Raw genomic sequence first — 19481 nt, forward strand, 5'->3', positions numbered from 1 at the left:
TAAAAGTAGTGCTTTTAGAAATATAAGTTTCTGTCTTTCTAAAAATAAAAAAGTCATACTCTGTACTCACGGAGCAATCTTCATCCACTATGAAAATGGTGCATTTCTGCACCTGCATGAAAGAGATAATAGTGGCAGCTATCTTCTTTAGAATTACTTCTAGTGATTGTTGTTCTTCAAAAATTAAGCTAGCAAGGTCAAGCAGCACCTAGACAAAAAAATTAAGAGCTTATTATTTAATAATTGTTTGTAATTATTAGAGCAATACAATGATTTATATGGGTTATCAATTACTTATATATAATCTAACAAGTTATGACCAAGTTTGCATTCAAGTATTAAACATCTAAGTCTCCTCTTACTAACAAAACATCCCTATTGATTGTTCGAATAGTTAATACAATGGTTACCACCACAGCCTCTGAAGCCAGTCATCAATTTTAATCCTGACTCCCTTCCTGCTAGCTTTGTAATCTAGGGCAAGTTTCTTGAAAATGGGGATAACAAAGAATAGTACCAAAGTCAAAGGACTGTTCTGAGGACTAAATAAGTTAACATTAGGAAGCATTGTGAACAGTATCCAATACATAAAACACACTGTTGTTGTTGCACTTCTGAGATCAACATTTATGAACATTATCAATATTTTCACAGATCACAGTAAATACTGCTCCAAAGTAAACCAAGTTCTAAGAGTTCCTTTTGTTTTTTTCAATGGTACTTTCTCTTTCCTTTGAATTCCATAGTTTCTTCTAATCTCACGATGTATTTGTGTGACGAGGGAGGAGAAACGGTACTACAGAAAATACATGGGAGGCAGTATTATCCTAGCTGAGGCCTGAAAGATGAAGTGGACAGTGAAGTGGGGAAGGTAAATATTTTGGTCAAAAAGAACTGAATTGAGAGAAAGTAGCATACTGCAAGTTTTGATCAAGTTTTATGAGAATATAGAGAGTAAAGAGGAGAAATGGGGAGATGAGACTGTACAGAGTCGAGCAGAGAAAGAATCCCAAAGCAGTCTGGACTGTGATGGACTGCAGGAAGAAAGTGAGGAGATGACAGCTGTGTTGTTCAAAATGGGGACTGGACTAATGGGTGGCAAGAATGGAGCAGAGAGAAAAGTTAGGAAGATACTGTGGTTGAAGGCAATGGAAAGTCCACCAACTTATTAACACAAGTTCTAAAAAGAGAAAATAGAGGGTAGGGGAGATGAATGATCAAAGAAATAATGAAAAAGAATTACACAAAACTGAAGGGCTTAAGTCTCCAGACTGAGAGGATGACCAGGTACTGGCATGATAAATGAAAAAAAGAGTCACACTGTGAAATTAAGTTACAAAAGCAAAGATAAAGAAATAATCTGAAACGCTTATAGACAAAAAAAAAAATCTACAAAGAGCCAAGAATTGGAACAACATGAATGCTAGTTAGAAGACAAAGCACTACCTTTAAATTCTGAGAAACTGGTCTTTCAATTTAGAATTTTACACCGAGCCAAACTGGTAGAAGGGTACAACAGACATTTTCATACATGTGAGAACTCAAAAAGCTTACTCATCAATACTCTTTCTCAAGTAGTTAACTGAGAAGGTTAGTTTAGTACACAAACTGCACTAAAACAAGGAAGTAAACTGAGAAAGAGGGAGCTATGGGATCCAGTGGGTAACCAGTGGAGTCTTTCTAAGAAAGCAGGGAAGGAAAGTTCTATGATGACACCTGTGCAGCAGGCATGGGGAAAAATAATTCAGCTTGTGTGAAAATTAATAAAGGGAAACCTCATTTAAAAGGGAGTCAGAAGGGGGAGCTCCCATGCAGTACCACTTGAGGTCAATTTCAGGAAAGATAGTCCTTTATAGATCCGAAGAGAAAGAAGTTCTCAACAGGAAGATACTCAATTACAGAACCCAACAGAAAGAAGTCGACAGGAAAGAATCCTCAATTACAGGAAGAAATGTACATTGTATCCCAAACTTAAATTGACTACCCCATCAACTCAGCCAATGAGAAATCATCACCACCCTGAACTCTTATTTGTCTCCAATGGACTTTCCTTCAAAACTGCCCTCCCAATTGCCTCTTTTTAGTCCATAAAGTAATGTTCCTCTCCTTGGATTGTTGGATTTGCCTATGGTCTGCTATAGAATGCATGTCCTGAATTGCAATTCTTTGACTATTCCCAAATAAACTTGTTTTGCTGATAAAATAATTGGCTGTTTTATTTTTAAGGCTGATACCTGGAAGAGAAAAGACAGAAAAACCTCAATTTGGAGATTTCCAAGAAAAAGAAGAACTTAACAGAATGCCTAAATAATGGAGGGTCTGGGGGGAAAAACCAACAATATGAGGCTACACTACAGCAAATAGTTCAAGGAAAACAAGGAATTTAGAGCATCAAGAAAAACTAAAAGTTATATAACAAAGGTAATTATGAACAACATTTGTACAGTCATGGATTTATAAACACTTTATTTTAAATTGCAACTTCAGAATTAACCTATACAAAACTTAAGAAAAGTTAATCATGGTTGTAGAACAATATATATGTAATCAACATGGGCAAAATTTTTTTAAAAGTCCAGATGGGAAAATCAGAGGTAAGGAGTGGTAGCTAGGAAGGAGAGATGAAGGATGCTAAGATCTTCATCTTATAAAGCACAGAATCAAGATAGTGATGTCTCTAGTTGATAGGGCAAGAACTAAACGCCTTACTTAACATTACAAATACAACCCATCAGTAAGTTAAAACAGTGACATCATGATACTGGTTAGATCAGCGTAATGGCAAGCAGAGCGTGGCATAAGTCAAATAAGTCCTCATCTGTGGAGTTAATGAATATTGTCTGACAGGGAAAAAGCAACAGAACATGGAAACGGGATGGAAATAACTATTAGAAGAAACAGCTAAAATATTTAGAAACTAAATAGTATACTATTGGGATTTTTAATCATACCTCTAGATTACTTGGATAAAAATTTAACAATTTTCTTAAAAAGAATTTCTATACTCTCTCTTTAGTAATCAGACTTGCCTGATTTCTCTTGTTCTCCAACAGTGAAGTTTCATAGAGTTGAGCATTATGAAGAACAATACCACAAAACGCCAAATACGCGGCAAAGTCCTAGAAAACAGGTAAGACAACAGCCAGTAAGAACTGACTACAGAACTGTCTTGTTACATTTCCTGAAATACAAAAGGCATCCAAGAATATTTACAGTTGAAATAAATATTAGAAAACCAAAAGTGCAGATGTTTATTCTGCATAAAATTAGGAACTGATGCAAACCAAGTGTTAGCTAAATGACACAACTAGTAGATGACAAGTGTTAATACAGTCTCCTAAAGTCATACATTAGTTATAAATTAACAAGGAGAAAGAGGGGAGGGACCAAGATACAGATCTTTATATCATTTGAAATTGAAGTTGGCCCTGCGCAAAATTTGGTGTAGTCTCTGAATGATATTAGGACTTGGATCTATGCTGAGACTATATAAATAGCCTGTAACATTACTGAGGCAAATGAAAGCTCACATACTTGTTAAAAGAATATTGACAATAACAGTCCCATATAAAGTTGCAAATATTAGTTTAAATATGTTCTTTTTAACATAGATCTGTCATCATTATACTATACTAAGGTGATATGTTGACAATTATATTGATTAAAATAAATCTTTACATGGCACACTTTATTCACAATCATGGATTTATTTTGCCGAGAGATGATACAGCCTAGGAATGCAAGTCTTTCAAGAGGGGTTTACGTTAATGGACTGTAAACAAATAATGGAACATAAAGCCAATCTAGAACCATGATCCCCACCATATGTTCTCAGGTGTCGTTAACAGAATAGGAGACTGTATGTCTGTTACCCTGATTTAAAAAGGTACTTGCTATGTTCTGAAGTAATTAAGACCTGGAGACCAACACACGTGCCAATACAGCCTACAGCACGGAGACAAAAATAACTCTTGTTTGAATGTCTTCCAAAGGCTCCTACTCCTTTTCAGGAGAGTGACATAAATAGCAATGGGCTTGAATAGGAAGAATTCAGTGGGCTCCATGATATACGTATAATTACAAATTCAAGAAGAGAAATAATAAAACCTACTGACAGAATGAAGTTATAAACAGGTTTAAGGGCTCCCGTCCTTAAATGGAAAGCACGTTGATGTGGTGTGGTGTGGAATGTATTCCTTCAGAGTTGGATGAGAAGAGTAATAAAATAATGCTGACTGCCGCTCTTTCTAAAGCTAAATTCACATCATCCAGCCTGAATTCACACCTTGGCGCCCCACCGTCTGTGTGCAAAGCTTATAAAACATTCTGAAATTTCACCAGGAGGCAATTCCAATTTTTAGCTGCCCTGGAGTGCTGAACTTGGAGCCGTGCTTTAGGGGTTTTTACTCAAGGGTGAATTTCTTTATAGCAGTGATGAAAGGTAAATGAGATACTTAAAATACCATGTCACCCTCTTATGGCCCCAACAGGCACACAGCCCTGGAGGAGGCTGGGCAGCACAGTGAGCAGGGGTTTGGGGGTTTCTGCTGACTGAAGGCCACAGGTCCTCCAACGTCAGGTCAGCACTGTATTGAGCCATAGGAAGGAGACACCTGGAACATTTCACATCACTTTAAACTGCTTTTTGTGATCAACAATTTCAGCTAATTCTAGAGGTCTATACACTATAAAGAGAAAGCATCTTCCTAAACAGACATCACACCAGACACAAGTTTTGGTACCTTTTCATCCTTTTCAGTGAATGTCCCACCATTACCCGATTTCTTGTTGATGGCCTGGGCTACACCAACAACCTGGTATAAAGAGAGAAAAGTGGTAATTTCGTTGACTGAGATTATTGGCATAAATTCACCAAAGTGTGCTTACAGAAGAATTTCTACATGTGCTTTAAAATAACAATAAGCTACAAAACCCTTCATCATTTGAATTAGTTCTGTATTATATATTCTTTTTACCTATTAAAAGTTCAAATATTTTTAATTTCTTGGCAATCACATTTTAAGTACACATTTGTCACAGTTTTTGAATAAAAAATAAACACTAAATTTCTATCACATTTCAAATAAAATATACAATAAAACTGCACAGCTAGAAGGATCTGCAACTAGAATATACAGCTACATCCTGGGGGGCTTTGGGGAGAAGAAAAATATGTATATGATAAAATGAACATTTTATATTGGTTTTAAATGTACTATTTCAAACAAGCTAAATGCTCTTCTAGTGAGAATGAAACAGGAGCCAGTGGCCAATCACACAAATTAAAATGCAGAAGGACCATTAGGGTGAAAATAATTCCGAAGGTAGGGATGTAGTCCAACTTCTTTTGATACTTCTGACCTTGAAAATTATTTTACCTTCAACAGACTTACATTTGGGGAAAGAGGCTTTATTGAAAAATCAAAAAACAGGAATTAACAGGCTGAGCTTTATTTCAAATGGATCAGAAGGTGTTTGAAAGATAAATTATATCTTACGAAGACTAAGCTGAACTCTGTCTAGGAATATGCCTTAACTTTCCCTGAAAGATTCAGCAGGACTTTAAGAACCTTCTCATCTTTCTGCTTGAAAGTGTATCTTACCTGTTGATTTCCAACTCCAGCTTGACTTATCACCTTAATCTTACAAAGACCTTCAACTTACTTTTGCTTCCCCTTTACTACTTATAAATTCTACTCTTTCCTTCCATCTGCAATTTAATATTATGAGTGGAATAAGCTATTATCCCCTAAATGGTTACACATTAGGAATAAAGTCCTTCGTCTTGTGTGGATGGTTCATCCTTATTTCCTCAACCCCTCTTGAGTCCCTTAGCTTTAAGAAAAGGATATAAAATTCCCTCTAGGATAGCAGAACAAGGAAGGGGAAGTACATTCTAGTCTGATGATGTTTTCTGGGCTTCTCAACACCTCTCCTCCCCACACCATTACAGAGTAAGGAAGGTTAATTAAAAAAACACAGAATTACCCAATTATCCTGTACCTTTTTATTGCCCTTAGTTCAACTCTCTTAAACTGGTACACTCTTTAGCTCTTGACAATGGCAAAAAATTTCTGGATGATCCAGTCTCAAATGCTAACAAAAGCTTCTGTCTAAGGTCAAAAAATGTCTGGACTGTGGCTAGGCATGTTCACGTGACTATAACTGATAGAAGCCACCAGAGGGTCACTGGGGTCTAATACAGAGCGGTACCAGAATAGGTTATGTCAAGTGTTCAGTCATTCACTCAACAAATGCTGAGGGGCCTTCTGTGTTTGAGTGATAAAAACCAGGAGAAAGACTCCCCTGAAGGAGCTCAGAATCAAGAATGGGTGACACAGATACACTTACAGCACATGGGACGGCCAGTTTTATGACAGATGCCCACAGACTGCTAAGGGCACAGAAGGGGGCACCTAATATGGGTAAAAGAGAAGGCTTCTTAGAAATGATGACATTTGAGTTTTTATTTGTCTTTATTAAATGGTTTTATGAAAAAAAGACTGAAATTTAAAATCTTCATTTTATGGAAGATGAGTTTAAAACAGATGAAGAGACTGTTATGCAAACCTTCTTAGATAATTATACAGCATAAAAAAGTATGTATTGGGGGCCGGCCCGGTGGCGCAGCGGTTAAGTTCGCACGTTCCGCTTCTCGGCAGCCCGGGGTTCGCTGGTTCGGATCCCGGGTGCGGACATGGCACTGCTTTGCAGCCATGCTGTGGTAGGCGTCCCACGTATAAACTAGAGGAAGATGGGCACGGATGTTAGCTCAGAGCCAGGCTTCCTCAGCAAAAAGAGGAGGACTGGCAGTAGTTAGCTGAGGGCTAATCTTCCTCCAAAACAAACAAACAAACAAACAAACAAACAAAAAGTATGTATTGATGTGCTGTTTGTACCTGGAGCTGTGTGAGGTGATGTACTAAGCAAGGAAGTGAAGAGAAAGTTCCTGCTCGCTGAAAAATATAGACAAAAAGCTAGCTGTTTATTAAATGGCCAATAACCAAATTATATTAATACTTTAGTTCATCATGATATCGCCATAAATTAACAGTGAGAGGATAGTTTCTTTCAAAGTCTTAAAAGAAAAGAGGAAAATCAGCCGCACAATGTATTTTCTAGTAAAAGTGATAACATTGGTTAGTTTAGGTCATTGGAGTCCTTCTTGGGCCAGTTAGCTCACTGTGATCCAAGGCTGCAGGCTACAGATACCCTTAACCGAGTCAGTGATCTGTGAACTGATTTGGGGTGGGAGGAGAGCATTGGGAGGAGAGCAGGGGTGAGTGTTTTATGGTTGGGTCAGTGAGCATCTATCTCTACTAGAAAAGCAGGACCAAAGCACGGCCTGTTCCCAGTGGATCTGCAGCATCCTATCTTCGTTTAACTAAAAGAACATCAAACAAAGCATCAAACAAAGTACACGGGGGATGGGCCCTAGAGCTCTCCCTTCCCTGAAACCTGCATCCTGATTTCACCTTCAGTTTCAGTCTTCGCATTTGTGTTTTACACTAGGGAACATTTATAGGGTAAGCATTTTTCTAACTGTGGGCTGAAAAGTTTTCTCTGTGGTTAAAAGAACACTGGCCCTGAAACCATACTAAATATAAGCCATTATTTACAATTTTCAACCAACACAACAGTGTTCACATAGTTGAATAACCATTTTCCATTTCTAGAATTTCTATTTGATTCTTTTTTCAAACCTGCCTATTGCTCCTCTTCCTCCTTTTCCTTCTTTTTCCTTTAAATACTAGTGCCTGTTGTCCTTCATCTCTCTGAACATACTTAATTTTGACTGTAAGTTCATCCTCAGCAGGACTGTTTCCCACGGGAGTCCCATGTTCTCTGGGTCACAAAGTGTCCACACATGGTGGTGTCCCCTTGTCTCTGCACTGCCTTGCTGGTGCGGACTGAACTCCACACCTGTGTGTGCCACAGGCTGGTGTCCTCATGCTTCACAGGGATCTCTTCTCTCTCTCACAGCTGCAGGCAGAAGGCAAGCTTCCTTGCTGCTTCTCCTGGCTGCCAGTGGAGTTTGCTAGGCCCAGTTTCGTGGAAGGACCCTTCACTCATCTAGGCTTTCCATGGAGTTCAGTTTCACCTCCCTGCCCCCAACACGCCTAGAGAGCAGATGTACCCTGACTGGCTGCTGCTGCCTCACACATTCATCTGACTATCCTGATCTCAGACTCTGGGAGCTCAGCTGGCCTGTGGTCACTCACATTTGCCTGTGGTCACTGACATTTCTTCCCTTGGGGTCTCCTCTTTGTTTCTGACCCCTGGGGTTTTCCCTCTCTTGAGCTCATCTGTAATTCGTTAAATTGCTTTTGATGAAATGTTATCTTCTACTTGTTTCCAGAATGGGGGGGAGGGGGGGTGGGGGTGGGGGACAGGTATTCTTCTGCATCTGTTCAGTCTGGCAAACTGACCAGAGGTCCTGTTCATAGGCTTCCAAACCTACTTTGTACCCCCTGAATACTAGGGCTTTACTATATTTAATTTTTTTCCCATAACATTAGAGCAAGATATTTACCATTAGGCAAACTCATGGAATGAGGACATCCAACGATGAATTTTTCATCCTTTCTAGTAACGAATTAATTTCTCTCACTAATAATTTTATAGATTCAGATATTAGAGGTTAATTTGTTTAAGGGATGATTGATTAAACATAATTCATATTTTTAAAAAATAGGCAAGTTCTTTCAAGAAATTATTAGGCCAGGAAAATATATCTAATATGTATATGTCCCTCTTATCCCCAGATGGATGACCTTTTAAAAAGAGCACTGATAAAGACAACAGATAAAAACAAGAGAAAAGATATCGTGTTTGTCCAAGGTCACATAAGCCAGTAAAAGACAGAAAAAAAAGATTTTAATTTTACAATTTCAAGGATCCTAAGCAAAACCAGCATCCCTTGCCCTCCTTGTGTTGATATAAAGTCTTTCCTCCTCCTGTCAACCATCGCTCCTTTAAACAAATTAGGTCATTTTCTTCAAGCCTACAAACTGCTAACCATAGGTTTTTAAATGTCCATTTTCAAAGACATTTTTATGGCCAGTGTATGTCAGACCTCATATCCAAGAGGCAAAGCCCCTAAAAATGTGAGCTTCCATATCAGAAACCCAATTATTTCTGCCCACGTACTGGCTACCTGGACCCTCAAACCAATATTTTATGCTATTTTTTTTTTTTTTAGGCACAAAGAAGCTTCTCTGTTTTCTATCTTACTGGCACTTTCCACAGCATAAATGGACATTATGTCCTCATGGGGTCAGGTGTTCTTTTAGGAATGCAAAGGGCAAGCCTTGACTCTCACTGGGTGAGCAGCATGGAACGTGACAGCTGGTCGTTCCAGGGGCAACTGATCACTGTCACAGTAAGCAATTTCCTCTCCAATCAGCAGCTGCCCCAGACCCTTACTGAGGCCACGCATCAATCCCAGTACATTTCCCCATTCCTGCTTCCAGGGGATGCTCACTCAGCACGGAGGCTAAAAGCCTCCTAAAAGTGAGAAAAGAACAGACTACAAATCTCAGCTCTCCCTCTCTCCCACCTGCAGAATATCTCATCGTAATGACAGGATTCTAGATCATATACAACCTGAGCCGAAAACCTTTCTTCACCAAAAACCAAGAACTTAATGTAGGAGGGGCCAGTGGAGAATTCTCTCCAGTGCTCTTTTCAAACTTTTCCTTGACTCAGTCATTCATTCAGGAACAAGTACTCTATTCAACAAATAATTACTGAGTTCCTATTATGTACCAGTCACTGCTCCAGACAATGAAGACACGATAGTGAACAAGACAGACAGAAATCCCTGTCCTCATGCAGCTGACATTCTAGTCAGAGTGTTAGGCTTGGAAGGGCATCCCACCCCACCCCCTTCTCCACCCCTATTTTGCAGATGAGCAAACTGAAAATGAGAGGGCTGACATGACCAATCCAGGCTTTCCCACTTCTCTTCCCAATCCTAGGCAATCATCAAATCATGGTCATATTCCACGTAGTAGGAAACATAAATGGCTCCCAAAGATGTCCTCATGCTAATCCCCGAAACCTGTGAACATGTTACCTTAAATGGCAAAGGGACTTTGCAGATATGATAGTTAAGGATCTGGAGATGGGGAGATATCCTGAATCATCTGAGTGGGCCCAGTGTAATCACAAGAATCCTTATGAGGGAAAGCAGGAAGCAGAAGAGTCAGAGTGAGAGATGTGAAGATGCTATGCTGCAGGTTTTGAAGATGGAGGAAGGGGCCACAAGCCAAGGGATCCGGGCAGCCTGTAGAAGCTGGAAAAGGGAGAAGAGATTCTTCCCTAGAGACTCCACATAGGAACACACTCCTGCTGACACCGTGATTTTAGCCCAGTGAGAACTATTTTGGACTCTGACCTCCAAAACTATGAGATAATACATTTGTGTTGTTTTAAGCCACTAACTTTCTGGTAGTTTTTTACAGCAGCAGTAAGAAACTGATACCTTTCATTAGACTTATTCTCACATTTTTCCATACCTTTTTAATTTTCCCTCACCCAGGATCGTATCTTGTGTTTCACCATCTAAATCCTCACTTACTTGAAGGCCCTGACATCTCATTGCTAATTGTCTTCTTGCCTTTGGTCCATCTTTGACACTTAGGCCAAATTTATCTTCTTGGGACACTACTTCGTATGTACAAATTATCTCGTTACTCAAGACTTTTTAATGGTTCTTTTATCTATAGGATAAAAACTGCAGACTCTGATTCCATACTCTCAACCTGAACCAAGATCACTTACATGGATATTTGAGTTAGAATGCTACAACGACCTTTGTTCACATCATTCCTGGAGATATTGCTTCCACTTCTCTACTGACGCTGAGTCTCCAAAAAGCTTCCCTTTGTCAAACCCCTCTGAAATCCTGAGTGGCAGCTGTGTATGCCCTACATCTGAACAGGGAGATATTCTCATTTTTAACCTCATCTTCTCTACTCACATCCTGGCTCTCCAACTAGATTGTTTTCTAAAGACATGATTTCTATCTTATGCCTTATGGCAGCATCAGTAGTTTGCATGGTTCTGAATGTGCTCAAACTTGATAGATATTTGTGGCTGATGATAATGGAAAAAGTGTCAGAGGGATCAGATGTTTTTAGGGTGATGTACTTACTGGAAAATTCACTTTTTTTTTTTTTGCTGGGAAAGATTTGCCCGGAGCGAACATCTGTTGCCAATCTTCCTCTTTTTATTTTTTTTCCTCCACAAAACCCCAGTACATAGTTGTATGTCCTAGTTGTATGTTCTTCTAGTTCTTCTATGTGAGTCACCGCCACAGAATGGCTGCTGACAGACAGTTGGTAACATTCTGCACCCAGGAGCCAAACCTGGGCCCCCGAAATGGAGTGCACTGAACTTTAACCACGAGGCCATCAGGGCTGACTCGACAATTCACATTTTAATAATAGATAATAATATCTGCCCATTTTTTTCTCTGCCCTTTGCTTGATACCAAGAGATCTGTCCACATCTGAGAACTATATGTGGCAGTAATGAGTTTATGCTCTTAATAAGCCTTTAATTATGGAGTTGAAACTTACAGCCCAAAAGGTTTGGGAGAGTGGGAAAGAAAAGCTTGAGATTGTTAGTTTTAACTTTTAATTTTAAAAATATAAAAAATCACGGCAAATAAGATACTAAATGTCCCAGGTCTTTGTCATCTGTAACAGTGGTAGTGTGGGGCTTGTTCAAACATAGCTTGCTGAGTCCCATCCATCAAGTTTCAGATTCAGCAGATCTGGGTCAGGGCCTGAGAATTTGTTTTACTACAAGTTCTCAAGTGATGCCAAATGCCACTGGTCTAGGAACAAAAACCACTGTGAGAACCATTGATAGAGAACTAATAAGTGTTAATATTTGGTGATGTTCTCTTTTCTTAAGATAAAATTAAACTGGACTTTCTTCTTCCCAGTCCCATTGTATTCCATACAAATTTTATTTATTTGATCCCCAACATTTGGATTGATTGCAGTTTTTTGCTATTAGGAACCATCCACAATGAACATCTCTGTATAGGTCTCTGTGTGCACATGTGCAAGAGCTTCTTCAATGAAATCTTCAGAGGAATTACAGAAATTTGTACCTTTCCCAGCAATGCATAAGAACTCCTGTTAACCTCATATCCTAACCAGCACCTAGTATTGTCAGGCCTTTTAATCTCTGTCAATCTCACAAGTATAAAACTGGATCTTATTGTTGCTTCAATTTGCATTTTCTTGATTACTAGAGCAAATGAACCACTTTTTAATTTTTATCAGCTATCTTGGTTTTCCTCTTCTGTGTTGTCTATGTGTACCTTTACCAATTTTGAGCTTTCACTGTTGTTTGTGTTGTCTGGCTTTTATTAATAAATTTGAGAATCAAGGTTTGATATTTCTTTCAGTGACTGGTAAGACTGACTGACTTTGGTTGTGACCCATTTTACCCATCTCTAACGGACAACACTGCTACACCTACTATTTCTCTCAAGACTATGTTTATGGATATTCCAGGTTTGGGGACAACACAAGTATGAATATAGGAGAAGTGGAAGCTTATAGTTTACTCTCACAGCCTGGCTGACTAGGAAGAGGCAGCCAGCATGAAGAGAAGCTTCTAGAAAGTTGCAAGATATAAACAGCATGCCCTGAAGATACCTGGCATCAGAAATACATCATGATCAAGGGCCAGTGTCTCTAACAGAGTTAATAAATCTATTCCCAGCCAAAAAAGAAAAAAATTCATAATGCTAAAAAGGTTGGCATTTAAAAAAAGAAGGGGGGACCTGCTATGTGACAGGCACTTTGTATCTGTTAATCCATTTAACCTTTGGCACAACCCTTTCAGGGAGATATTATTATTCCCACTTGATCACAGAGGCAGCTGATGTTCAGAATAGGTAAATAGGCAGTCCAAGAATGTGCAGACTCACATGCCCTCCAGGTCTGATCCCAAAGCCTTGACCTTTCTCCTGCTCCCCCAGGAAAGGGAGACCAGCACCAGTATAAAATGCAGGTTCTTAAGCACTACTCTTTAAACTGAAGGGATCATGAAGACCAAGGGTTTTCCAGAACGTCCAAGACTACCTTCAAATCCCATACGTGTGCTTATCTTGTTAATGCCTATTTTGCTCAAAGGGAATGGGACCATTTCAAAATTATAACTTTAAGACACAAAAACAAATCCAAAGTGGCTGCTGAAAGTCCTGCTTTCCTTGACTTCAATTATAAACCTCATAACACATTTTTATAGCTGAGAACCACTGACGCAACATAAAAAAAGTCCTATGTTTCAGGGGGAAATAGATAATAATGCAGTTTCAAAAAAAAGTAGATTCTTCAAGAAAAAGCACAATTAACCTATGGTGACAGAAATCAGACTGACTGGGGTGATGAAAAGTGTTCTATATCTTGATTGGGCTGTCAGTTACACAAATGTATACGCATTTGTCAAAACTCATCAAATTGTACATTAGGATCTGTGTATTTCAGTGTTTCTACAATTTAACTCAGTGTTCAAAAAATTTTAAAAGTAAATTTATAATTGCTGATGGTCTGTGAAAGTGGTGGGCCACGTGCCCACTTCCCGGCTATCTTGGTGAAGCAGGCTGAGGCCCCAACCCTTTGCTCGGTGCTGTTAGACAGGATGGATGTTCCCCAGATGGAACCAGTACAAATCCAGCCTCTGGGGGTCAGTAGCTGTCCTGCCTTAGGAACATCCAGTGGGAGTGGCGCCAACCTGAGGGAGCCTGGATTCCTTCCACACAAGGGGATGCTGGGCATAATTCTTGATCCTGGTGTTTATTCTCATCCCTTTGCACAAAAAAATTTCTCTTCCTGCCAAATATTAATCTCTCTGCCATACTAGCTTTTAAGTAGTGAGGCAAAGGTCTTAAACCTAGAACCATAGGAACCTTTTACTTTCTTATTAGACCTTTCTGTCCCTTGAGATATGGAGATGCAGGCCTGACAGAGCAGCACATAGCTACTGTGAGCAGAGTCTCCTCCTATGCCCTTTAAAAACTGCCAGAGACACAAAGGTTACAGAGCAGAAAAGAACCCGCTGTCTTTCCCACGTTCAGTGTTGACTGTTGCTCCTTGAACTTTCCACGCCTCCATCTGGCCTCACAGCACTCTGAAGGGAGGAAACGGACCTGTTCTGAATCGCCACCAGCTGAAGAGCTCTGCTGTGGCCACGGTCATGTTTCTTGTCTCCCTAGGACCTTCAAAATTCCCCCCTGTGTTTGCACTTCATGTTAAAGCTTCACAGACGAGTCAGCCAAGGCACAGAGAGGTGAAGAAACTTGCTTAAGGAATCACTGACTTGGAGCCAGCCCTCAAGACCAAGTCATCTTTGCTACAAAGTTGAGCTCTTTCTTTCAAACTCTGTCTCTCTGCCTAATTGGGAATAAGTCCAAAATAACAACAAAAAAAACTGTATACTCATTATATATTGTCCAAACTGTACTATGTATCAGAATAATTCTTCCCCTGTTTGTGCCCACCTTTTACTTGACATTGCCAAAAATGACTTCAGAGCTTGGATCTCTTTAATAACTCAGATTTATTTTCAGGGTGGGATCCTGCATTCTGCCAGGTGCTGGCCTGCAAAGCACAGGCTCACCCTGGACGGTGTTGTTGGATTTGGATTCTGTTAAACCAGGATGAAGCTTGTTCCAGCACTGCCTGCACTTCTAACAGGTCCACATCTCTACAGTCTGGTAAGAGGCTTGTTAAATAAGCTTCCTGATAATTACAGGGGGAAAGGATATGCCCAGAATGTGCATCTAATATAAACAGAAGAGAGATAACACAGCAAAAGTGGCAAAAAGCAAGTTTCGTGCATCAAAACACTGAATAGGCTGAATCTCATTTACGAATTAAAGTTGGTATCAAAGGGGTGGAGAGAACATCCTAATGAGAGCTGACCTGAGTGTTCAGACCACTGCTCTTGCCTCTACTGGTCCAGCCTACTGCATCACAGCCAGGAGAAGCTACATATCCATTTCGTTTAGCTTAAGAGATCCAGGGAAAAAAAATGTGTGTATGTGTGTATTTATCAGTTTTTTTTACACTCAACAAATTTTTAACATAGAGAATATAGTCTATTATGTCGTCACAGCTAAAACATAATTTGATCTCTAAGTGTTTTTTCCTCCAAATGGTAGATGAGCCTGAAAAGGTAATCCTATATGAAAGCTCAGATGCAGACATCTGTCATGCTAGCACAACTCCCAGCTATACATGTTACCAGCACTAAAAGACATGTCCTCCTCCACACATAGCTGTGCTAGATAATATACAAAGTACTTAACAGTATTTGGAATCATTGTTTGCAACTCCAGATTTTGTTATTATATTATTCCAGTCTATAAACTTGCATTTTCAAAAGCTAAAATAGAAAAAGAGTTGGTTGGTAGCTCTTCAGGTATAATCATTAATAATGATGAAAGATGGTAATTATTTCATAGTGACAAAAATACATCCTTAGAATAAGACAACGTGGGTCTGAATTCCAGCTCTGCCACTTAAGATAAGTAGTATTGGGACATTTCCTTATCTTGACCAAGGCCATATTGCTTCATCTAAAATGGGGATGATAATATCAACAAAGAAGTTATTATTGGTCTCTCAAGGTGAGCAGGAAGATCCTAGCCCTACTCCTATTTACCACGTAGCCTTGATTAAATTTCTCCTTGACGTCCCTTAATTTCTCAATCTGTTTTGCTTACCATGCTTCAAGATGGTAAAGAAGCATTTCTGAAAAGGAATCATACTACAAGTTCTCAGGTGACATGGTTATTGCATTCCACAAATACAGCTTAAATGTCGCCTCATCTGTGAAGCATCCTTGTCTCACCTTGCTCTCATGGGGCTTACAGTCTAGTGAGGGGAAACAGAAATACACCAGTAAGGTTAATGTGTAGTATGTGAAATAGTGATTGAATGCTTAAGTGTTATGGAGAAAATAAAGCAAGGATGGAAGTAATGGCTAATATTTAATGAGGATGGCCAAAGAAAGTCTTACGCGGAGATGTCATTTCAGTAAAAACCTGAAGGAGATGAGAGAGTGAGCCATGTGGATAACTAGGGGAAGAGAATTCCAGTCAGAGAGAACAGCAAGTGCAAAGGCCCTGGGGCTGGAGTTTACCTGATTTACTGAGAAATAGCAAGACTGTTGGTGTGTTGGAGAGGATTAGGGGGTGGGGTGAGAGATAGTAGGAGGAGAGATCAGAGGGGCATTGGAGCCAGGTCACGTGGGACTATTCTTATAGGCTAAGCTGGAAATCCACTGGAGAATTTTGAAGAGGGGAGTGATGAGATCTAACAAGTTTTATAAACTTTGTGTTGAGAATAGATCATAGGGAGTTAAAGCCTTGAAGCAGGGATACTAATCAGGGTGCTACTATAGTAATTCAGGTGCTACATACTGATGGCTTGACCCAGGCGTTAGAAGAGCAGGTGGAGAGGAGTGACGGAAGGGACCAGCAACAGGTTTGCTAATGAACTGGGCATCTACTATGAGGGAAAGAAGAAGGAAGAGATGGCTTCAAGGAATTCAGCCTGAAGAGCTGGAATGATAGCGAAGTTGTTAACTGCGTGGGGATGAGCATGGAGCAGCTTTGGTGGGAAGGACGATCAGGAGTTCAGTTTTAGATATGTTAAGTTCAAGGTGCCTGTTAGACATATGCAGGCAGAGAAGTCAAGTAAACAGTTGAATACATGAGTTTAAATTGAAGAAAGAGTATAGGTGCCATGTAAGTTTGGTCAGCATATATACATTATTTAAAGTCATGAGAGTAAATAAAATCACAAAAGGAGTGCACGTAGTCAGAGCAGACAAGAGGGTCCAGGGTTGAGCATTTTTAGCACCGTTGTGAGGAACAGGCATTACTGAAGGAGACAGAGAGGCGGTCAGACAGACAGGAGGAAAACTGGGGGGTCTGAGGTCCTGGAAAGCGAGTGAAAACAATGAGTGACCACCAACAATGCCACATGCTGTGAGAGGCCAGGCAAGATGAGAACTGAGAAATGATCACCAGCTCTTGCCCTACAGAAGCCATGGGACCTTGCCAAGAGCTTCCACAGGTGGGGAGGGTGAAGGCTTGGGTGCAGTGTGTTCAAGAGAGGACGGAAGGAAATGGAAATGGCAGGCGTGGACAGCTCTTTCAAAGAGTTTTGCTCTGAGGGTGATCAGAAACACGGGTGGTCTCTGAAAGATGTGTAGTTGGATGGGTGTTTGTTTTTGTTTTTAAGATGGGAGAAATAACAGTTTATTTGTACACTGATAAACCAATCTGTTAGAGAGGGGAATTTTGGTGATTCTGGACAGAGAGGTAAGAGCTGCTGAGCCGTCTTGGAGCAGAAAAGACTGGATGAGAGTTGGTGCACAACTTTGCTATCTCGGAGACAATTAAAGTAGAAGGGAAAGGGAGGTATATGGACCCAGGTGCAGGAGCAGAGGAAAGGAGAAGAAGGGAGTTCTCTTGGGGAAGTATCCTTCTAATTGCTCTATTTTCCACTGAAATAGTAAGCAAGGCCATCAGCTGAGTGTGGGGTTGGGAAGGGGGCATGGAGATGTGAGGAGAGAGAAGAAAGTAGCAGACAGTAAAACAAGATATCCCGAAAAGGACCTAATTGGTTTTAGGTGTGGTTTTTTTTTGAGGAAGATTAGCCCTGAGCTAACTACTGCCAATCCTCCTCTTTTTTTGCTGAGGAAGCCTGGCCCTGAGCTAACATCCGTGCCCATCTTCCTCTACTTTATACATGGGACGCCTATCACAGCACGGCATGCCAAGCGGTGCCATGTCCACACCTGGGATCCCAACCAGCGAACCCTGGCCGCCAAGAAGTAGAATGTGCGCATTTAACCACTGCGCCACCAGCTGGCCCCAGGACCTAATTGTTTTGATCCCTACAAACCAATCCTCTCCGTGGCACGTTTTATTTTAGGGTCTATCACAACTCTCCCCGTTACATCCTACCTAAAAAAACCTCGTTAGTATTCTAGATTCTTCCTTCTACTTAAGCCTCCATCAAATCAATCCCTCAACCTCCCAAACAGAAGTGTAGCAAATCCACTCTTCTTGTTCCCTCCGCCTCGGCCTGGGTCCACTTCTAGTCTGGATTATTGCAAAAGGCTCCTCACCAACTTCCCCGCTTCTAGACACAGTCCTTTCTCCAGGTATGAACAAATATGGAAATTATTTAATTATCAAAATCTAACACGTGTCAAATTATGTGGCTCTGGGTTAGATATTAAACAAAGAGAACTGTTCCTCCTTAATGCCGTGGCCATACAGATCTTTAAATATAGCCAATGTTTCCTGGCTTCAAAAAATAGTCAGCACCTCCTCTGCATGGCATTAGAAGGCTCTCCATGATCTTGCCTCTCTGCCTGCATGGCCTCATCTCTAGGCCGATCTCTCCTTCCCATTTATACTCAAGCCAACACTGTGCCAACGTTCTAAACACATTCCCTCTGCTCCTAATCCAGGAACAGAGGCAGAAAACAACAGTGCAGAAAGAGAGACACCGATGAGCGTTTCTTGTGGGTATTAAGAAGCAAAGTACTTAAATTACGTGGCAACAGTGATCTCGTGGAGACTAGCATTTATGACCCAACATTTCAGAAGCTTTTTAATGCCTCAACCATTTGCCACAGCCCAAAGAGGCAGACATCTTCCTCTCTTCCTCCTCAGTCTTCCTCTTTTAATTCTCTACTTCCTCTTTTCCCTGTGACTCATGCCAATCTGGCACAGCACATGTACCAATTCGCCACCATTTTTTCAAGCCAGCTTGTGTTGCCTCTGGTAGTTCATATTATTTGTTAGTACAAGGTTGAGAAATGATAATTTTTAAATATTATTTTAAGTAAGAGTTGAATTCCTCTTTTATCATCTGGCCAGTTTTAAGGATAGAGAATAAAGCTTCAAAACATATCTAGTACTTCTGGTGCTTTCAAAATATCTCCACATATTCTTTGATACCCCTGTCTTCAAGAGGTGGAGTCTATTTCCCCTCCTCTTGAGTTTGGGCTGGACTCGATGCCCCGCCTCTAAGGAAGAGAATACCGTGAAGTGAAGGTGTACGACTTTGGAGACTTGGTCATACAAGGCGCTGCTGCTCCTGCTTGCTCGCTCTCTGCCATGTGACGAGGATACTAACTGAGGCCTCCTGCCAACAGCCATGTGCGTGGGCCCTTTGGCAAGTGGACACTCAGGCAGGCGTCAGACATCCCGAGTGCTGCCCCCTGCAGGTAATCTGGGCCAGAACCACCCCGCCTGCTAAGCCACTCCAGAATTCCTGAACCACAGAAACTGTGAGATAATAAATGCCTCTTATTCAAAATCACTAAGTTTAGGATAACTTGTTATGTTTCAAAAGATCACTAATATGGTACTCATAATCATCAAATAATTTTTAATAATCAAATAGATCTAGAATTCTAAATCCAGG

At 40.4% G+C, this 19481-nt stretch overlaps 1 protein-coding gene across 1 annotated transcript in view; it reads right to left on the reverse strand.

Annotated features, from left to right (window-relative positions):
• The window catches only part of PDE5A (phosphodiesterase 5A), an 81225-nt gene extending 71786 nt beyond the window's left edge, over positions 1-9439 (reverse strand). Inside the window, exons 1-4 of the mRNA XM_046656726.1 lie at positions 9323-9439; positions 4743-4814; positions 3030-3119; positions 71-208 (exon numbers count right to left, since the gene is read on the reverse strand). Of these exons, the coding sequence (XP_046512682.1) occupies positions 71-208; positions 3030-3119; positions 4743-4814; positions 9323-9439 (417 nt within the window). The remainder of the gene's footprint in view (positions 1-70; positions 209-3029; positions 3120-4742; positions 4815-9322) is intronic.
• Positions 9440-19481: the final 10042 nt, after the last annotated feature.

The sequence above is a fragment of the Equus quagga genome, chromosome 3 (genome assembly GCF_021613505.1).
Source record: "Equus quagga isolate Etosha38 chromosome 3, UCLA_HA_Equagga_1.0, whole genome shotgun sequence".
In the NCBI taxonomy this organism is placed as follows: Eukaryota; Metazoa; Chordata; class Mammalia; order Perissodactyla; family Equidae; genus Equus; species Equus quagga.